This window comes from Anoplophora glabripennis, unplaced genomic scaffold, assembly GCF_000390285.2.
Source record: "Anoplophora glabripennis isolate ALB-LARVAE unplaced genomic scaffold, Agla_2.0 scaffold875, whole genome shotgun sequence".
Classification (NCBI taxonomy): Eukaryota; Metazoa; Arthropoda; class Insecta; order Coleoptera; family Cerambycidae; genus Anoplophora; species Anoplophora glabripennis.
This window is the reverse complement of record NW_019416968.1, coordinates 148,337-170,029: the sequence shown is the minus strand read 5'-3', so window position 1 is coordinate 170,029 and position 21,693 is coordinate 148,337. Positions and strand designations below refer to the sequence as shown.

At 33.6% G+C, this 21,693-nt stretch overlaps 1 protein-coding gene across 1 annotated transcript in view; it reads left to right on the top strand.

Moving 5' to 3' along the window:
• Positions 1 to 20,805, top strand: part of LOC108912247 (putative fatty acyl-CoA reductase CG5065) — a 25,345-nt gene extending 4,540 nt beyond the window's left edge. Inside the window, exons 2-8 of the mRNA XM_018717434.1 lie at positions 1,864 to 1,948; positions 4,675 to 5,097; positions 8,362 to 8,445; positions 12,152 to 12,260; positions 16,497 to 16,742; positions 19,737 to 20,003; positions 20,629 to 20,805. Of these exons, the coding sequence (XP_018572950.1) occupies positions 1,864 to 1,948; positions 4,675 to 5,097; positions 8,362 to 8,445; positions 12,152 to 12,260; positions 16,497 to 16,742; positions 19,737 to 20,003; positions 20,629 to 20,764 (1,350 nt within the window). The 3' untranslated portion in view covers positions 20,765 to 20,805. The remainder of the gene's footprint in view (positions 1 to 1,863; positions 1,949 to 4,674; positions 5,098 to 8,361; positions 8,446 to 12,151; positions 12,261 to 16,496; positions 16,743 to 19,736; positions 20,004 to 20,628) is intronic.
• The last annotated feature ends 888 nt before the right edge of the window (positions 20,806 to 21,693 follow it).

The window sequence follows — 21,693 nt, the reverse complement described above, 5'->3', positions numbered from 1 at the left end:
GTGAGGAGAAAAACTCTAAGTAGCATGGAAAACTTTATTCTACTAATTTCGCTGGTAACACGAGACACAACCGAGCAGGAACTAGGCTTCAAGACTTCTCATTCGTGCCTCGAAATGTTTTCGGTTTTATCCTTGTCCCCAGGTACCTACTTTTATTACCCTATCCTAATTAACACTTATCCGGGTCATTACCTACTCGGTTTGTGCTTATGTACCCTAATAAACAAAAACTAATTTATGTTTACAGCCTACTTATTCTAATCTCATTTGCTAAATATATTTATTTGGGATAATCTGTGATAATTCAAAGTATAATTTATATGGCTCGTAAATTCCCAGAAAGCAAAATATATTTATTGGGGCAGGTACTAAATGTAATTGTAGCGTACCGCTACAGACTGAATGAGGGTTTACATTCGAATACTCATGATAGTTATGTAAATTTGTAATATCTCTACGGGTGAAACAAGCGTCATCAGTAAGGAAAATTTTCTTTTAAAAATTAATGCCTTGATGTAAAATAAACTGACAGATTTACTCGTTTAACCGAATCATTCCGTAACAATTCTTGCACTTTTTGAATATGTTATGCACAGAAGTTTGTGATATACCAGTTTATCGAGATAGAATTCTTGTACTAATATGTGGGTTATATTCAATTGTTTTCACAATAAGTTCTTCGGCTTGTGCCCTGATTGCAAAGGCACGAGTATTACTGAAAAACTTGCTGTTTCTCGTGTCCGTTTTTCAACATTAGAAAATGTTTCTCTACGGGGTATTACCATTTGAAAATCTTCTCCGATATTCTTCAATACTTCTTCTGTAGTTTTCCTAACACTCAGCTAACAATAATTACTAAAATTAGATTCCTGATCGTCAAGTTTGACGTATAAATTCATGGCCCACTTTTGAATTTTCGTTTGATTCTAAATAACAGTTACAATTATTTTTAGTGATTCGTGTTTTTGTTGAAACCAATAAAGTTTTTTGAAAATTAACAAGAGTAAAAGAAATTTTATAATTAAATTCCCCACAAAATAAAGTAGTAATTAAGTTCGCCAACAGTTTAAAAATTCTGTCACATTTTAATAGTTCATCCATCATCCCTTATCAACCCTTTAAAATGCTTCAATTGAACTCTACTTACTGTCGAATAATGCTCACTACACTCACACCGTGTACAAAATTTTCAAGCTCATGATTGTATAACTGAGATATTGATTATTTTCGAAATTTAAAACCTCACTTTCGAGGTCTATAACTTCTCAAGGGTTTCCCTACATGCCCCTTCTCCGTATCGGTTCTTATGCGAAACACTCTGTATATAAACAGATAAAAAATGAATGATGTGAAGATATTTACGCTCTAACAGCTCTGAATTATTAGAGAAACGATAGAAAGCCAATATATCCAAAGATTTTGTTAGCATTTCTCTCAAAATACGTCACCATAGACATGTAGACACACCATTTTATATTCAAGCTACGTTTCACATTAACAAAATTACAAAAACCTTCAAAAACTAGAAATGTCCATAGGCTTCTAATAACAGTGTAGAACAATATCTAAGCATCCAAGTACATGAAAGAAAGAAATAGAACATGTGACTTTCGTACACTATAAACAAATTCGTTTGATGATGCTGATGATTCGTTTGGTAATAATTTAGAAACGTCCTAAATACTAATTTGAATTAGTTTAATGCTTAATAAATAATTATTTGGAACAATTTCTACAGACATCAGAACCAACCAAGAAAATTTTAGAATAAAAAAAATCTAATTCGTCAAGCATATTTGATTAATATTGTTATAATTTCTTAACAAAATGGTTTTATCACTATTAGGTATATCTATTTTTTAGTTGTTCGATACTTTAAAGAAGATTAATCCTGCAGCTCTTAAGAAACTGATACCGATATGTGGAGACGTATCAAAACCCAAACTTGGTATGTACAATTTTAGTAGTAAGTGTTTAATATTATGTGGTTAAAGCCGGCTTCACATGATTCGGTTTCTTTGATGTATTTGTACTTATCGACTATCGTCCCGTGAGCGATTAACATTCACTTGTTGAAAAGTCAAAACGTGTCTGGAAAATATTTGGCATGCGAAGACTTGCTTTTGGATGTATCGACGAGTACCATACACACGATAGGCCATTTGTTAGCGTTAGACAAATATAAGTAATTACTCTGGCAAATCTACACAAATGTTCGCGTGCCCAACCATTGAGTCGTCCACATCATACTGCATTTGTACAGGGTGGGTCAACGCTGTGGCAAAGTTGATTTATCGCTAGAATATAATTGAGGCAAAATATTTTAAAATAGGTTCGGGTGGGGGGGGGGCAAGAAATGCCCACTTTAAAAATAAATTGACTTATATAGGGTGATTCGTTTTCGGAGGGCTGACCAAAGTTGTATTTTTTTAAATAGATCACCCTTTATTTGAGTGAATATTTATATTTTACATGGAATTATGTAATTTTTTTGTAATAGGTACTACGTGCAAAAAATCAGCCGAGATATTAATATCTTAGTATAAATAATTACATTTTAGGCTTACATTCGTTTTTTGAGATACAATCTAAGCAATCGTTACACATATTGTACTAGGTTCACTGTAAATTCTGAAGTGGTCACTGTTTATAAATGTCACACAGAGTGTTCATAAAATCGTATCTAATATTATCTTTTTCAAAGGCAAAAAATTTGTTTTTTTCATATGGAACACCCTGCATTTTTTAACAGAATGTGAAAGACCTTCTCAAAATCTACAACTTTCATAATAGGTTCTCAGTTCCTTATATTTTACGATATTTTTTCAATTTCTTTATTTTTTATGAAAATATCCTAGGGAGGCATTGATATAGCAGTGAAACAAATGAAATGTTTGCAACTGTCAATAATCTTTAACTGTTGAAGTAGCGTTTTTTAGTGATTCAAATAGTTGATCGTAATGTATTTCTTAAGACAAGAAGCCGAGCCTATCTTGATGAAATTTATCCTAATAGGTGGATTGGTCGAGGTGGTCCACTGTCATGACCTCCTAGATCATATGACCTTACGCCACTTGACTTTTTTTTGTGGGGGTTTGTAAAAGACTGGGTATATAGAGAGCTACCAATACTCGTGACGATATGATAAATAGAATAAGACAAGCTTGTCTTGATATTACACCAGAAATGCTACATGAAATACACATTGATATCCTTCGCCGAATTAACTTATGTATTCAAGAAAGAAGAAATATTTTTGAACATCTATTGCAACACTTAGTAAAACTTTGTTTTATCAATAAATATATATTTAAAAGTTGTCTCGTTCACTAAAAATTCAATAGGAATAAGAAAGCTGCATCATTTAGGATCACAGTTCTCTTCTGCAAAATGTAAAGACACATTTTCATTGCTTCAACTTTTAGCCCTAGTACGTCGACGCTATTTATGGTAAAAAAAATGAAAAATAAAGAAATTGGGAAAAATATCTTGAAATATGAGGAACTGATATATAACATCTATTATTATGAAAGTTGTAGATTTTGAGAAGGTCTGTCACATCCCGTTAAAAAAAACAAAATTTCTGCCTTTGAAAAATATAACATTCGTTACGATTTTGTGAACACGCTGTATGACATTTATTTAAGCAGTAACCACTTCAGAATTTACGGTGAACCTAGTACAATATGTGTAACAAATGTAACGCCAAAAATTTCATTTTTTATATTAAAATATTTTTTGACACATAGTACCTTACGAAAAAGTTGCATAATTCTATGTAAAATATAAATATCCTACATCCCATTTAAAAAAATACAACTTTGGTCAGCCCTCCGAAAACGAATAAGTCAAATTATTTTTAAAATGTGCATTTCTAGCGATAAATCAACTTTGTCACAGCGTTGACTCACCCTGTATACATTCGGCAAGTGGTCGCATCATCTGAAGACGGCTTTTAACAACAAACCTTTTAAAACCAAACTTTTAACAAATTGTGAGCCTGCCATTCGGACAATTAAGGTAAATTGTTAATTTTATACCAATACAGACCATAAATCATTAACAAATGTTAAATTAAAAAAATATAGGAATATATTATTATAACCTAAATAATAAATCGGTCATCATTAGATTTATTTTTGTAATTCTTAAAGTATTAGGATTCTGATGTTCTTAACTCTATATAAAAATTGTTATTGTCAAAATTGGCCAATCGCTTTTTAATTCTACATAGAAAAATACTTCTGTCAAAATTCGCTAAACGTGAAAAGCCTCAGAAATTTAAGATGAATTCGCTTAGTTATTATTTTTATTTATTTATTTTATTAAAATATCCAGGGGGCTGAATGCCCAATCGTATATAAGTAGTTAATGCTTAAAAGTGTCAAGTGCCTTAGATTATATTTGGTCAAAAAGTCTCAACCAATCAAAGGTATTAGTTTTCAAAATAGAAATAAAAAGAAAAATACCATGTATGTTTTACACATACTGATGAAACTTGAAATTTAACTAATTAAAAGTAAAAATTCGCTGGTATACAAATATGTCTATCAGTGGCAGCTATACATAAAAAGAGATAGCTAGTTTAAGTCATAAATTACTTAAATTAAAGAAGTCATCGTCGTTGTTGGACCATAACACTAACGAAAATGAATTATGTTAAACAATTTTTAGGTTTAACGGAGGAAGACACCAAAATTCTTACTGAAAACGTAGATATTATTTACCATGCAGCAGCTTCAGTTAGATTTGATGATCATCTGAAAGAAGGAGTACTGCTGAACACAAGAGGAACTAAAGAAGTAGTAGACATAGCACTGCAAGCAAAAAAGTTGATAACGTTGGTGCATATATCAACTTCGTATTGTAATTCCGATAGAATCGAAATAGACGAAAAGTTATATCCCCCACATGCTGACTGGAGAAGTACTATAGCACTGGCTGAACAAATTGATCAACACACTTTAAATATTTTTTCACCGCAATATATTCATCCTTTACCGAATACTTACACGTTTGCAAAATCTTTATCTGAACACGTCGTCAATGATTTGTGCAAAGGGAAACTACTTGCAACGATTGTAAGGCCTTCAATTGGTAAGTACTTCCAGACAATCGGGTTAGAAAATTATACGTGCCATTTGTAATTCTTGCTATCGAAATAGTTATTCTACGAGAGAAAGAACACACTTTCGTACTGTATTCCAGCAAGAGCTGGAATACAGATGGAAAAGGGGTAGGTTATTGACATAATAGATATAAAGAGCAAAAATATAATTGAACGATTAAACAAACTTACCTTAAATGTACCTCGATCGTTACATTTGTATATGAGCCTTCGAATCCGAAGGTATCACTTTCTTCCGTAACCATATACGCAACAAAAATGCAATAATAGTATATTAAACAACAAGGTTTGAAAACGACTGTTTGCACACGAGCGAGACATATTGGTGGATCGAGCCGAAGGTGAGGCCCACAAGTCGAGCGAGTGTGCAAAGAGGTTTTCAAACGAGTTTTTTACGATACTTTTTATACGACTGCAAACAGAGACCACAAAAATCAAATTTTAATTTAAATCGTTTTTATTACTAAAATTGCCAACGCATTAACAAAATAAATTTAAATACAACTTTTAATTTAACTCGTTTTTATTAAGAAAATTGCTAACGCATTAACAAAAGAAACTAATATTTAATATTTTATGGTAACATTTGAACATTCCTTCAAGGTTACGCTGGGAAAAGCAGTATTATTGTGCACCTTGTTTTCGGTAATAGAGAATATTTTTGGTGTCGTGTTTTTAGTGCAGTTTTTCAGCGTGCGGTCGTTGTTTTCTTGTTGTATTCCAGTAGACGATCGTTGTTCTGGTTCTGTGGCAGCAGAAGACACTGAAGACTCTATCTTTTTCGAAACTTCCATTTTATTTCCCAAACAGTCATCAACGTAGCCTTCGGCAACTGTACTGGATTTCCACCTTCCATGGCGTTTGAGGGCAACCAGATTTGAGCCAGAATTGACTAAAATTGTGGCCGATGAACGCCGAAAACAATGTCCCGTGTAACTTTCTGGATTCTCTAGCATCAAAAACTTGGCGATTTCCCTAGCCGTGTTTCCAATTTTGTTGATGCCAACGTTTTGGCTTGAACATTTTCCGTTTTGATAGTTTAAAAAAAACCTGCCTGTCCAGATTAGGAGGACGAAGAGCACAGTACTTTTTTAAGGTAGTGTAAAGGTTTCTTGTAATTGTAAAATACCTTGGTACCTTTGTTTTTGTATTCTTCAGTTTAATCAGCATAGCACTGCCGAAATCTTTGGTGTCTTCTATTTTGAGATAACATAATTCCTCCCTTCGACATGCCCCAGATAGTCCAACTGCCACCACCGCCTTGATAAGTAAATATTTGTCATATGATGCTTTCGTCAAAAACCGGCAAAAATCATCTTCTGCGAGGATTTGGGACTTCTTTGGGACGTAGTTTACGGATTTTCGTTTGAGCGCTTGCATCTTTTTATAGAATCCAAGATCTATGTTGTGATTGGCACTTAACGTTGACTTGAGCATCGAAAAAATCGTCCACAACGTCGAAGATTTATATTTCTTAGATAGTTCTTCAAAATACACCATTACTGCGTTTTCTGAGAAAGTTAGGACATTTTTGGCTAGTCGCCAGTCTATAAATCGGCTTAACTCAGCTTCATACCTGCTTCTGGATTTTGTGGGCAGCAGTTCCGAACATATTTCGCTTGCTTTCTGTAAAATCTCTTCAGAATCACACATTTTCACACCCAAACTTCGGGAATTCAACAATTTTTGAAGTATCTAATCAACAAAATAAAGGAGCCGTGACGGTTGCTATGAAACTCAGCCAACTTGAAACATTGCATAATTTGGGTGACAACATCAAACAAAAATCACAATCTGGAGACGCGTGTGCAAAGATGACATAACCGTGTGCAAAATGTTTAGCACACGGCGTGTGCAAAATATCGTTTTCAGAGCGTGTTTTCCGTGCGCAATACCCCCTTTTGCAAGGCAGTCGTATAAAAAAAACTTTACAAATGTCATTAATCATAATTTTATTGAACAAAAAAAAATAGCAAAACAGCAACGGTCAACAGTAACAAATATCTTTGGCAACAATATATTCAATTGGTTTCGAAATATGGAGGGTATTTGGCGGCGATACAGAGCCGCTCCAAAAGCGTCTTGAAATTTTGGGTCACAGCTTCTCCGACGACAATCGGTCCCACTCCCGACGCAGTAATTGTTCCAGTGCCTTCAAACTTTTGTGACGTTTTACACAGACCCTATCCTCCAAAACAGATCACTGTAATCTATCGGGTTGAGATCCGGCGAGTAGGGATACCAATCCGCTGAGGTAATGATGTCCAGAAAATGGACCTTGCACCAGTCCTGCGTCGTTTCCGCTTTGTGAGCCGACGCGGAGTCATGTTGGAACGCCCAATCTGCACCGTCGAAGTGCTACTGTCGGCGGTATTCCTTCTTGTCGATTTTGAACCTCCTGCTCAAGGAAAATCAAAGGGGTTTTGCCGCTGGCCCCAAACCATCAGCGATTGGAGGTTTTGACGGCGTTTGACGATGGCAGATGGTCTGGGAGTATCTGCTGACCAATTCCTGTCATTTTGACGATTATGGGCTTGTTCCATGGTGAACAGCTCCTCATCCGTGACGAGGATGGTTTCCCAGCCAGTACCTGCGGCCCTCTGCTTGAGTTGGTGCAAGCGCACGCGCTTGTTCTCGTCCGTAAAGAGTTGAACTTTTGGAGTATGTACGGCTTAAGTCCTAGCTTCCTTTTCACCATTTGACACCGATTTCAGATTCATTTCGGTTTTACGGTCGAATCTCCGTATGGAGACCCTCGAATTTCGTTGCACTCGCTCCTTGATGATCTTTCTGTTCTTGGACGTGTTAACGATGCGTTTTCACCCACTTCCTAGACGGCGACCATCATGACTAAAAAAAAGCCGCACAATTGCACTACGTTTATCTGACATTCTAAAGCCATAAAACATTTAAACAGTTGAATTCGAAAATACATACAGAAAAGGAAGAAGAACCCGACAAAACAAAAATGCATTGGGTACGATACACTACTTTAATACGTTCTAACACACGTATTAAAGTTTGTAACGTTTTTTTTTATTGTCACTGTGTATATTTGAACAAGTGGACATACTATGGACCAGCATAGACGAATAATAACGAGAAAGGGGGAACTTTTATGTTTTAAATTCTTGTACACGTAGAAATACATAGCGAATAAGTGATACCTTCGGATTGGACGCCTCATATAATCGACCTTCACTTAAAGTAAATTGTTAATATTTGAATTGCAGTTATTCCTTCCATAGACGATCCAATGGTTGGTTGGGTAGATAACTTCAATGGTCCGTTAGGTCTACTCAGTGCTGGAGGAAAAGGTGAAATAATATTTATCTTTTTCCTTTACTATTAATATTAGCAATACATGGGGATTGTCAACAGTAATAAAAGAAACGTATTTCACTGAACAGCATATATAAATTAGCAGAATTGGTTTCTAACTAATACAATTATTACGTATATAATGTATAACAGGGTATTAATGAACCTATATCAAATATTTTTGCCACATGTCCGTTATGTCAAAATGAGGTAAATACACGGATTTGTATCGAGTAAAATGTAATTTTAAAATCTGACTTACCTCGGCATTGCAGGGAGCCACCTTTGGAACACTGCTGATTTTCATAGAGGATGTTCGATGTGTCCACCATTTGCTTACACACAAGCTTCAGCGCGATGTATCCAATTCGCTCGCACGCGTTGCAACATTGTCACGTCCTCTCGAATCGTATTGCAAGTTTCGGCAGTTGGTCAATGTCACGAAATTCCGTAGAATACACAACATTTTTCACGTATCCCTACAAAAAGAAGACTAATGTGGTGAGATCCGGGGACCGGGGGGTATCTAACTAGGCTGCCACGGTCTATCCAGCGATGTTTAGAATGTCGCACACTCTCCGAAAAAAGTGAGCGGGGGCTCCATCATGCAGTAACCACATATTTTGCCGAACATTTAATGGCACGTCTTCCGATAACTCCGACAAGCGATTTTGTAAAAAATCTAGATATGAAGTGCCGTCTAATCGTCTAGGCAATTCGAAAGATCCTATTAAAGTGTCATTAACGATACCGGACCACATGTTCACTGAAAACTGTTGCTGAAAGGTACCGCGACGTATTTCGTGTGAATTTTCGTTACTTAGTCCAGTGGTGGTGTTCATCTGCAACAAGTATTTGCGCTGTAAATTAAGAATTTCTTGGATGTTGGATGACAACCATTCACAAAAACCTCGACGTAGTGGAAAATCCTTAGAGGTAAGCGCTTGAACACGTTGAACATGAAATTGGTAGAACTGAGCTTCTCGTAATGTCCGCCACATAACAGGATGCGAAATATTTACTTGCGATCTCCTCGACATTTAAGATTCTTAGTAGTCGCCCAGAGTCATCGTTGCGACATCGACACGGTTGTACTTCAGCGGGGTCCAGGATATCTTGCACGGTACTCTGTGGGCATTTTTGTTTGCTACGCCATAAATTATGAGCATATCGTAATATTTGCGATTGCTAAATAAATGCGCCATTTTCAAAGAAAACTTGGAAATGCGGCTATTCATTGTACTCTCGAAAAACAGCACAGCAATCACTACAATAATGTATTACAAACTGACTTTCGAATACAATCCGGCTTCATAAGAAACCTACAAACTCATAAAAAGTATTACATAATCTTTTGTAAATTCTCGCCGCGATAAAATACATGTATTTCAGCAGTTCTAAAACAGTTTTAAACACATTTTTAATTAACTTTTTTCTCCATGACCTTAAACTTCCGATACAAGTTTGTGAAATCAGTTAACTTCAGTTTTTGCTTCTTTTCACCTCTTTAAATTTTTGATATAAGTTCATTAACACCCTGTATACAGGGCATGACTTTAAGTGGGGGTTAGTTTTTTAGAGGTCATAGTACGTGTTCCCCTGAACACGAATGCGAAATTATTTTTTTTCAATGTAATAAATAGTCGAGTTCTAATTAGTCTCTTTTAATTCTTGTGTACGCCGCCACTGAGCAACGTAAACTGGGGCTCCCCGAATTTGTGTGTGAAGTTGTGTTTGTGCACTATCAACATTGCCAGTTGTTTTTAAATTAATCTACATTGTGGGCTGTGACAATGTAAAATAATTAAAATAAAACAGGAATGGCCGAAGACTGCGCTATTTCGATTGGATTCATTGGCGTATAATCTTATGAAGTTATTTATTTCAGTGTTCAGTGACGATAGAGTGAAATTTTGTGTTTTAATTTCTAGTTTTTGTACATTATGAAAAAGCATGTGTACGAATCAAGAAATGGTTATAGTTAAAGCCTACTTTTTGTCAGGAGCAGAGAAAACGATATCAGATAGATTACGCTTACGATTAGGCTTAATACACGTGCAGAGTCTAAAAGGCAGCGCTGGGGTCGGTGGCCTTCACAGCTGACCCGCGTTTTGAACTGTTCAGTTATTTATGCAATCTTGTTGGTGTCGTGTCGATACCTTTCTTTTTTACGTCTGCTGTAAATTGTATTCACTGTGTGTATTTAAATAGCTATTTATAAATAGTAACATAATTTACATTAACAACTATTACGTATTAAAGGAAATGACCTGTTTTGTACTGTGTGTGAACGCATTATAAATTCTTGTGACAAAACTAAAGTGGTAAGACATTTGAATAGCCATGCCTCGTCCAGCGCTGAAGACTATGAATTTACAAACGCCTTTCTTTCAAGCAATATTCTATTAAACAAACTAGAGAACCCCAAGTTCCGTAATTTCGTAAATTGGAATCTCATGGACTATCCATAAATGAATAATTTGATGTAATACATGATATACAAAGAAATATATCCGATGCCAATAATGTACGTATAGTAGTTAGTCGGTAGTACGATAAAAGAAACAATGCAAAGAGTGTTGGAAAGAAATCCAGGATATACCAATTTGGAAAACATATGCGAAGTTTCATCTGGTACATATCAGGAGGTACCAACAACTGTATTAATATATAGTTCATGCCTCAATAATTTCTCATACTGTCCGTTGTCAACAGTAGACGTTGAGCGGAGATTTTCCCTACACAAGTTAATATTAAGTGATAAACGTCGCCGTTTCACTAAAGGAAACTTAGAAAAGCATATTACTACGTATATGTTTTAACTCCTTCCAATAAGCCTAGACTCAACACAAAGGTTTATCGAGTAAGTGGTGTTATTTAAATTAATATAGGTATTTTATCCTCTACTTAGTCTTGTTCTTTGGTAATAGTACTATGTTGTGACATATTTTCTGTAAACATAGTAATATTTTCATTCGTAATCCGACTACGGTCCTGTTAAACTAAGTCTACTTATAAGTACTGGATAAGAAAATGTTTGTCAGATTGGTTCAACATTTAAGAGACTGTGGGATCTTTAAACCAGAAATTTTAAATGCCATGGTGTAAATACTGGTACCAGTATTCGAACATTTGCCACAAACACTTAAGTGTTATGTTATAGAAATTAGGTGAATAAACGGATTATTTATTTTGTGTATTTCATTTATCATTATTGATTACTGCTTGAGTTTGATGCTAGGTTACTTGTTAAATATTGTTTCATAGTTTGTCTTATTCAAGAGAATTGAACTTTAGTTTTTGTAGGATGGTAGAGCTCGTAGTAACCCCCACTCAAACTCAATAAAAGTAACGTGCCAAACCTCACGCCGAGTGGTGTGGAAATTTGCTTTTTAATAACCAACATTTCCTTTAAAAATAAGATTTGAGAACAATGCACAGCCCAGTTTTCGATTGTGCATGCTGTGACTAAAACGCGCCGTAATTTCAAGTTAACACTAGCTTGTCCAGCGACGAGGTAAGAAAATTACGAAAAACAGGATAAAAAAAATTAAGTCTTCACGACTGAATTTGAAAAAATAAATTATTGCTACATGTTTCTGAAGATCAAAGGAAGCCTCTGTAAAACTATGACCCAACTCAAAGTTACACCCTGATTTGGTAGATTAATAAATTTAACATACATTTAGTCTTACTTTTTAGGTATATTAAAAATAAGTTATGGAGATGAAAATACTGTATTGGACTGCATTCCGGTGGACATCTTGGTTAAGTTTTTACTTCTGATTACCTACAAAACTACATTATCTAAGTACGTATAAGTTATACAGCCGTATAGGCGAGCGGTGGAAAAAACCTTAATGACATTTTTCTGTATCGATGGTCAGTAATTTGTTATTACAACTTGCAAAATTGTGAAAACTTAAAAAGTTGGAATGGAAACACATTGGTTATATTATAATTTGCATGTCTTGTAACAAAATTAAATTAATTTATTTTTCATTTAAATGTGAGGTTTGTATTGGTAAATAATAGCAAATTACTGACCATCGATACAGAAAAATGTAAGATTTTTTATTCGCAACAACGTAATACTGCGATTAGAAAGGGTTTCATCCTGCTCCCCCTCCGTGGTCGGTCCACTTGTTTTTTTGTGCGTCTTTTTAGGGGTACACCGCTCGCGTAATAATGTACATACAGTTCAACTTATTTCATTTGGTTGCATTTAGGGGTAGCAGGTATTAAAGGTTTTCCCTTTCTCTTTCGATTGTACTTTTGTTCCCACCTTTTGATCTACTAACTTTTTTATGTAGTGTGCTCTTTTTCATGTTTGCTCATCTCAGCGACCAAATAGGATTGGATACAAATTATTTAAGATACTAGGTCTGTCCCAAATATATAATATAACCCAACAAATTATTAGCATAATATTTATATTTTTTTACATCTCCCAGTAAATATCAATGCTGTTAGGTATAAAATAATAATGTAACGTAGTGTTCATTAAAATAATATAAATATTTTTGGTGCTACATATTTAAAATTAGGTTATAAAAAGTACGGTGCACATACAACAGATGTGTCAACGAACACCGATTTACTTCACACCTTTCTTACCGAATCCTTAGACGTGCATGCACAAACTGATATAAAAATACGGATTTCTCGAAAACATTCGATAGACTTAATCATAAAATATTGTCAAACCGGTTACGTATTTAAAAAAGGTTTATCTAATTCACTCTTGCAATTACCTAAATCATATTTAATCCGTACAAACCAGTACAATGTTTACAATGGCTTCAAATGTACTGAATTTCAGATCCTTTCGGTTACCTCAAGGTTCCATTCTGAGGCCGTTATTATTATTATTATATATTTATACTGATGATTTGAAATTTTTCGCGATTATCAAAACCTCAGAAGCTTGTAGGCGACAATAATTTAGACCATTTATCCAGACGGTGCTTGGAAAATAGACTAGACTACTCAATGCTGCAAAGTGTAGCAGTAGTGGATTGGGGCGGTGTCAGCCTGGCAATTAGACCACAAGTCTTTTTGCGTAGCCCACCGTTTCATTACCTATCAACTGTCTGCCTCTAACCCTTCTCGAACTTACCTAAGGCCCTGACGAACGCCAGGATTTTGATCCATGGCAAGTCTCTTACCTCATCCTCTGGCAATTCTTCAGTACCAAAGACTTTATGCCTTAATAGGCGAGCGGTTCACCCCTAAAAAGATGCTTCTAAATGAAGGTAACCGACTCAATTTTTAAAACAGAAACCTACAGCATGAAATTTTATTTTATAAAGTTATGCCATTTGCATGATTTTTATTTGTTTATTTAAGGTTACAAAGTTTATAAGTTTATAGTTATGGAAAGTATAGTCTTTACGCGGAAAACACGTGACGACTCGCCGGTGGTTCTGGATTAACTGATTCTCTCTTCTCAAGCATCGCGCTGCCGTCAACGACCGCGCCGCAGGTCAACTGAACATCTGTTATAAAGTGTATTTTTCTGATAATTTCCATATTTTTGGTGTGGTCAGTCAATTGTTATAAACAAAAAAGTTGTAAAAAAAATTGCTCGCCGAATGGTTCTCAAAATAAAATGGACCCAAATAAACACTTTTTGTTCTTTGACAAAAATTCGAAAAATGCTTCGTTTCCGAGATTTAATGTGAAAAAAGTGACGAAATCGATAAAATTTCGGAATTTTTTTCTCAAAAACTACTGAACAGAGTTTAATTCTAAAAAAAACATAATAATCAACAGATCTTCTACTTTAAGATATATTTTTTTGGTGTAGGTCAATTATTTTATTGAAGGTCTAAAGCGAGTAAAAAACAGTGTTTTAAAGAAAATCTTGATAAACATACGCATCAAAATGGCGGCGTCAGTGGCGCTACGTCGCGCGCAAAACACTTCAAATTCAAATTTTCTTTTTACAATATCTTGGACTAGATTATATTTACAGTAAACATAATGTTATTAGGATATTTTTAATCGATATATGACAATAACATTTATTTATTCAATCGGCTAATGCGGAAATAACCATAATTTTTCCTACATTTATAATGATTAAATATAATTTTTGCAATTATTTTTATGTTTTTTTTATTGCAAAAATTATTATTTATGATTAGGATTATATTACTATTACTGTTACAATATTTTAAACAATTATAGGTACTATTTGATTATACTAAAAAAAAATAATAATAATTAAACTCTAGCCTGTTCGTCAAGTATAAAATAAAAGTTCATGTAGTGGAAAATGTTCTACGAAAAATTGTAACTGTTTGTCATCGAACCTGGAATGCTGTGCAGTCTGTGAGTGCTCAGATGAATGTCAGAATGTTCTATCCGAAATTGATGATGAAACGCTTATTTCAACTCAAGAACTTGTCGAAAACAACGAAAAACTTATTATTTAAAAATTAAATAAAAAAGAAATTAATATACTTTTATTGCTCTTAATATTTTTGTAAAATAAATATAAAATAATTATCCTATACAATAAATTATCCAATAGGTAACTTTTTATTTTTCGAGACCGCTAGGTCAATTATTATTATTAGGTTAATTTTACGTTTTAAAAAACGTATTTAGTTTAATTTTGGTATAACTTTCAAGTCAGTTTTAGCCATTTATAAAACCAAAAATCGAATATTTAAATTTTACTAATTACTTGCAAAAACCTTTCTCCGGCTACAAAACCAAACAAAATGATCTTTTGAACATTTGTACTGTTAATATATTTAAAAAATCATAATAATGTTCATTGTAAATATAATGTAATCCAAGATATTGTAAAGAGAAAATTTAAATTTCAAGTGTTAACATAATTTTTTTTAAGACTTTTTTTTACTCGCTGTAGACCTTCAATAAAATAATTTACTCATACCAAAAAAATATATCTTAAAGTAGAATATCTGCCGATTATTATGCTTTTTTTAGAATTAAAATCTGTTCAGTGGTTTTTGAGAAAAAAATTCCGAAATTTTGTCGATTTCGTCACTTTTTTCACATTAAATTGTAAATATCTCGGAAACGAAGCATTTTTCGAATTTTTGTCAAAGAACAAAAAGTGTTTATTTTGATCCATTTCCATCCAAAAATCTGTTTTCAAAGTCATTCGGCGAGTAATTTTTTTTACAACTTTTTTGTTTATAACAATTGACTGACCACGCCGAAAAATATAAAAAATATATGTAAATTATCAGAAAAATACACATTATAAAATAAAAAAAGATTCATGCTGTAGGTTTTTGTTTTAAAAATTTAGTCGGTTCATACTTTTTTTTAGGGGTGAACCGCTCGCCTATAACCTCCCGAAGGCTGCGCAGTGTTCCAAAAGATGGATAGGGGTATTTTCCCTTCTCCATATTTCGGGGATAAAGGGTCTTCAATTCTTACTAGATAAACTTAAATCCCTGTCAGGACTCCCACCATTGTAAAATTTTTGTCCAAAGTGCTCCCTTGGTGAGATACAGGGTGGTGAAAAATTGAAAATAAAAATTGTTTTTCAAATATTTTGAAAACTGTAGAAGGGAATAATCCCAAATTTTTAGTGTTAGACTGCTGAAAACAAATGTGGGTGGCAAAAGGGTGCTGAGGGTTGACGAGGGGTTTGGTTTCATTTTCTATAGTCTTCTTTATTTTCAGCAACCTAGAAAATGTAGGCATACACAACCCACTCGACTTTGTATGAGAATTGACATTTCAACTTCCACAAGGGAGTGTATGGGGGTGGTAATGTAGGAATGGCTAATTAAATTTTTTTTAATTGTCACTCGGTTTCAGCGACCCCAAAAACGGAGGGATAGGGGGGTCTACACTCTGGGTCTTGATATTTTTTTGTGCGCCTGTGTTATGTGAAATGAAGTGAAATAAAAAGTTTTGTAAAAAGATCTAAAATACATTTTCTTAAGCTATTGTTCACTTCACTTCAATAACAATAAATAAATCGAACCGCTGGCGCTGTTATTATCTACTATTGTAATTGAGACTATATTTCAAATTATCTTTAAAATTATTTCAGTGATCTAAATGAGGTACCAGTATACAATGCTACTGCTGATGATAGCACCAAAATCGTAAAAACCAAAAACTTAATTGAGTTAGGAGCAAATTTAACCTGGGATGCACCATATTCAAATTTATTTTGGTACCCTTCGTTTTCCATGACAAATAACTGGTACAAATATTATTTCCTTTTTCTTTTATATCACATGGTACCGGCGATGGTTGCTGATGGTTTCCTAAAGGCTGCAGGGGCAAAACCGATGTAAGTAAATACATTTTGACAAATTATGTAGCTAATTCAAGTTTAAAAATGTTATTAAAATTATCAACAAATGAAATCCTTAAAACCGACCATTAGAAAAAGCAATCCTCAAAATGCAGAATTAGATGCAGGTTCATTTTTGTCAAACACCTGATTTTAGAAACGAGATATTCTCTGAAAGTTTACGTTATTATTTAATTATTTAAAAATGTCCGATATATACATTTTTTATTATTTTTTTTTTTCATTCTTAATGTTCCTATATTTTATTTTTTTATTTTTATTTTAGATAATTAATAATTAGATATACGTTTTATAGAACCTTTATCACTTCATCTGATCAGATTTTTATCTATTTGTCTTTTAACATAACGAATATTTTTATGTAAAGTAAAAGTATAAATGTTTGCTAAAAAAATGTATAATACATATCACAAGCAGCGATAGCGTCTCATACTGACTAGTTGACTACTTTAATAAAAATCAACTTTATTCATATCAAATATAGCTGTAATACCTCAAGATCGTCCTAAAAGGGTGCATTTTTATGAATAGTTTACAGCGAAACACACGCGCAGCAAATTTCATCAAATTAGTTCTAGTGACTGATGAGGCAACTTTTACTCACAATGTAATAAATAATTTTTCAAATCGGTCATTATAAAGGGCGTTTCATAATGATGTGCAAATATTTTAAGGAGGTGTTTCAAAAGTAATTTTAGGGGGGGGTGGGTACTTCCAATACATTTCTTCGATTTGAACCCCACCTGAGAAAATATTCAAATCTCAAAATGGCCGAAAGCTTTAATTTGTTTATTAAATATTTAGTTCATATTTACTTAGTCTTTCCTACTGACAAAAAGAGAATTTTTGCAAAAATCATGTCGATCTTTTTTTGGTAACTGTTTTACTAATTATGTGTACCTAATCGGCAAGGAAACAATTTTTTTGCTCGTAAACCATTAANTTAGTCTTTCCTACTGATAAAAAGAGAATTTTTGCAAAAATCATGTCGATCTTTTTTTGGTAACTGTTTTACTAATTATGTGTACCTAATCGGCAAGGAAACAATTTTTTTGCTCGTAAACCAATAAGTATACGAAAAAATGTGAAGAATAAAAAAGTTTCTAAATGAAATGTAGTATTAAAAGCTATTTTTCTTGTTGGAACTGGCTAATGTAGAAAAAAGTTGTGAGAGAAATAAGACCAAGGGGTGCTAATTTCTTTCATTCAGACATAAACCAGAAAAAAAAATTACCGAAAATTGCCATTCAACTAGTTGTTAACGTAAACCAAAATTCAAATTTCTAAGTTTAACCGTTTTCGTGAAAAAAAATAAAAGCTAATTTTTTCGGCCATTTTGAGATTTGAATATTTTCTCGGAGAAGGACTCTTGTTCACCCCTGGTTAACCATATGAATGTGGGAACGATTATTTAAGAGTGGCAAAAAGATTACAAGAAGAAAGCCTCAATAGGCCTAAAACATCAGTCATTACCAAACACAGATTAGATGAAGGACTACAATAAATCAAAGACACCGAGACATTTGTGAGAATGATGCAACCTGGTGAGACGGGAAGCTTTATAAGTCGAAAAATCCACATAATTTGAAGGTTTTCGGGTAAAACCTGCTTATCTCTTCTAAAGACAAACAACGACATGATACACTACTGCCAGGGCCTAAAAGCCTACGCAACGGTTCTAACGGTACCGAAGATGAATGTGAGACCACACCCATCATCCTACTGCGCAGGTGTAGAACCGCGCACAGCTGTACTAACGCAAATGAAACCACCGTACATTCGCTACAAAAGCGGTGACGAGGTCTCATTTTCTGAAGAGCCATTTCGTCCATAGCGGCCTTAGAACCAGCAACAAGAACCGATATTGACACTTTACTTAAATATAAGGCAATTCAAGTAATGTTAACACAAAAGTGCTTCACCTCATTCAGACATAAAGTGTAATATTATCTGAACAGTAAATTTCCCAACAGGTGGGTAGGCCTTAATGAACGCCACATTGCTTGGTTCAGCTCCTACTTAAAAAACGCCCGTATTTTCATTGAGGAGAAAATAACATCTGTAGACAAATGTTACATCAGGCATTTTATGTTTATCCCCCATATAGTTCTGACCAAAAGTCGTCGTGTCACACCTCGTGACATTGATCTGCTTTTCTAAATATTCTTTATTCAAAACCTTTTATCATCGAATTATACACGAACTATAATAGGATCGTATTCGATGCAAAGTAGAGCAAACAGTTGTCTGTCTTTTATGAAAGGAAAACCGTGTCATCATTTTTAGGAAGCGTAAGATGGACCATTTCAAATCTAAAATGAAATTGGATGTAAAATCTGAAATACCGCTGCATACGCACTGTGTTTTGGTGGTAGCTGTAGTCGCCTAGGTGCATCGAGTGTACGAAGTGGTCGGTTATACGTCAAATACTAACCTGGCGAGCTTGGTCGTAAACCAGAGAGCGCCTCCAAAAAACAAGTAAACAACAGTGGCGCGTACAGAAGTAAAATGTAGTACATATGTGGAAATTAAAAAACAAATTGGATTTATAATAAATTACATTTAAAATAAATAGTTGAGAATAAAGGAATGTTTGTAGGAACAAGGGTGCCAGACGTGAACTGATCCCTTCATAATGTATAAAGAAATTATTCAATTTCTAAAACCCTTAAAAGCGTATTGCACTGGATCCCTTGACAAAAAAAATAAATAAAATAAAAATGTTCAGTTTTTCGTCGATAACGTCCAAACAAAAAAAGATAGTCTCTTCAACACTTCACATACTTCATGAAACTCTGCACTTTTTACTTTAAGAAAATAATGTGGTTGAAGTCTACCGTAAGATTTAATATTTTATTTTCTTTTTGCGTATCTAGTGCTTCTAGTGCTGCCTCCCTCTACTGGAATTTAATTTGCAATAAATATGTTTTAAAAAATTACAACAACGTTAATAATGCATTTATTTTTTAGGTTCGTAAAAATTCAGCGAAAAATATATGTGGCGAATATGGCGCTAATATATTTTATGCGAAATACATGGAAGTTCAAAAATGAAAAGAGTAAAGCTTTACAAAAATATATAGAGGAATCCGAAATTAAAACTTTTTCGTTTGCTCACTATTTAGATGTCAACTTTGAAGATGTATATGGGTATTACCTTAAAGCGAAAATAGCAACCTCCAGGTTATTATTTCACAAAGATTTTAACAGAGAAAAGGGATTTAGAATCACAATGATGTAAGTACATTGTACCTCACTATTCAAGAGCGGAAACATTTCGTTTGTAAATTTATGAGAATATCATTTTTAAGTGTTTCTTATTTCTAAATTTTATATACAGAATATTCAACAATAAAAAACATATTAACAAAATTATTAAGTGTCAGTAGGAGGTATTAGAAATTCTAAAAAGACTGATCAAGGTCTGTTGAAACTAATACCTAAAAAATAATTTTAGTGCCGATCAGCTTTGTTTTTATTTTAATTGGTATTAAATAATGTATTGGTAAAGTTTGAAATAAATTTAAGGCACTTCTCATTTTCCCTTTGTACTAAAATGTATCATAAAAAATTTCATTGCTAGTTTTCCGGACGAGATGCAGACTATCAATATCCAATATCTTTTGATGCATCTTCTAAGATGCTGTTTCATAAAACTATTATTTAACGATGAAACTTTGAAATTAAAAAAATATGTTTTTGCTGTACACTTTTGTTATGTAGCATTTGTACACTAAATGTTGTTTATAAGAACATTTTTTCTTAGAATGGCATTTCCTACTTCCTATTTTCATGTAGCACCATATTATTAGAAACGTGTTACAATAAAACTACTCCAATATTTTATTTTTGTTTATTTCAGACTATGGATAATGGATAATTTATTGCACATTACCGTTTTTGGCTTACTGAGTTGGTATTTCATAGCAAAATTAAAATTTTTAACTATTTGTAGCAGTTTGGTAAATTCCTACATAATTTATTTAAACGAATTGTAAATTTTTTAGTTAATCATTGTATTTGCGTATATAATAAAAAATAATAACCATACACGACTTTACTGTTTTAATATGTTTTCCATTATAAATATTAATGACAGTTTTAAACAATGGACAGACAATGTAACATTTTCTTTTGTGAATAAGGTAATTTTGTGTTAACTTATGTAGCAATGACAGGATATTACACAATTTTTTATGAGTGTACCATGTGTCCCATTTGAATCGATGCACGATGACGTTGCATTTGACCTTAATCGTGGCCTTGAAGGTCAATTGATGGTCAACACCATAATTTTAAATGGGACCCTCTATTTTTACCCTGGGACTGAATTCGGCAGAAAATGTTACATCCGGATGTGATCTCAACTTTGACCTTGCGGTCAAACTCAATGTCACAGCGAAAACGACAGAAATCTACCATTATGTTTCTAAGGATGTTCGGGATCGGTAATCTTGGATTTAATCTTGAGGGTCATTTGAAGGTCGATTTAGTTTCTTTTTGTTCCTGAGGGTAGAAGTAGAGCGCTCGGTGGGTGAGGCAGGGCAACTTCATAGCCTTAGCAGACGACTTTCGTTGTATCTTAAAGATGGTAGACTATTATTTTTATGTTTGTTATTATAAAAAGAAGCATTGTAATCAATTTCATATTTGCGGGTATAATTTTTTATATATTTTTACGCTTATTTATGTGGGTGGCAGATGAGTTTTATTGTGGAATTTAGGCTGCAGACGATATTTTCTAAGCTTCTTATGTTTCAACTAACATGTACAGTAAGTTTTGCTTATGCGGCTATAATTTTTTGTGCTTAATTGTAACCCGGGAGTGTGCCGTTCATTTTGCTATATATTATCAATTGTAACGAATTGGAAGTGTACACAAAGAATCACGAATGAAAAATTACCTGACCGAACTTTGGATCATATA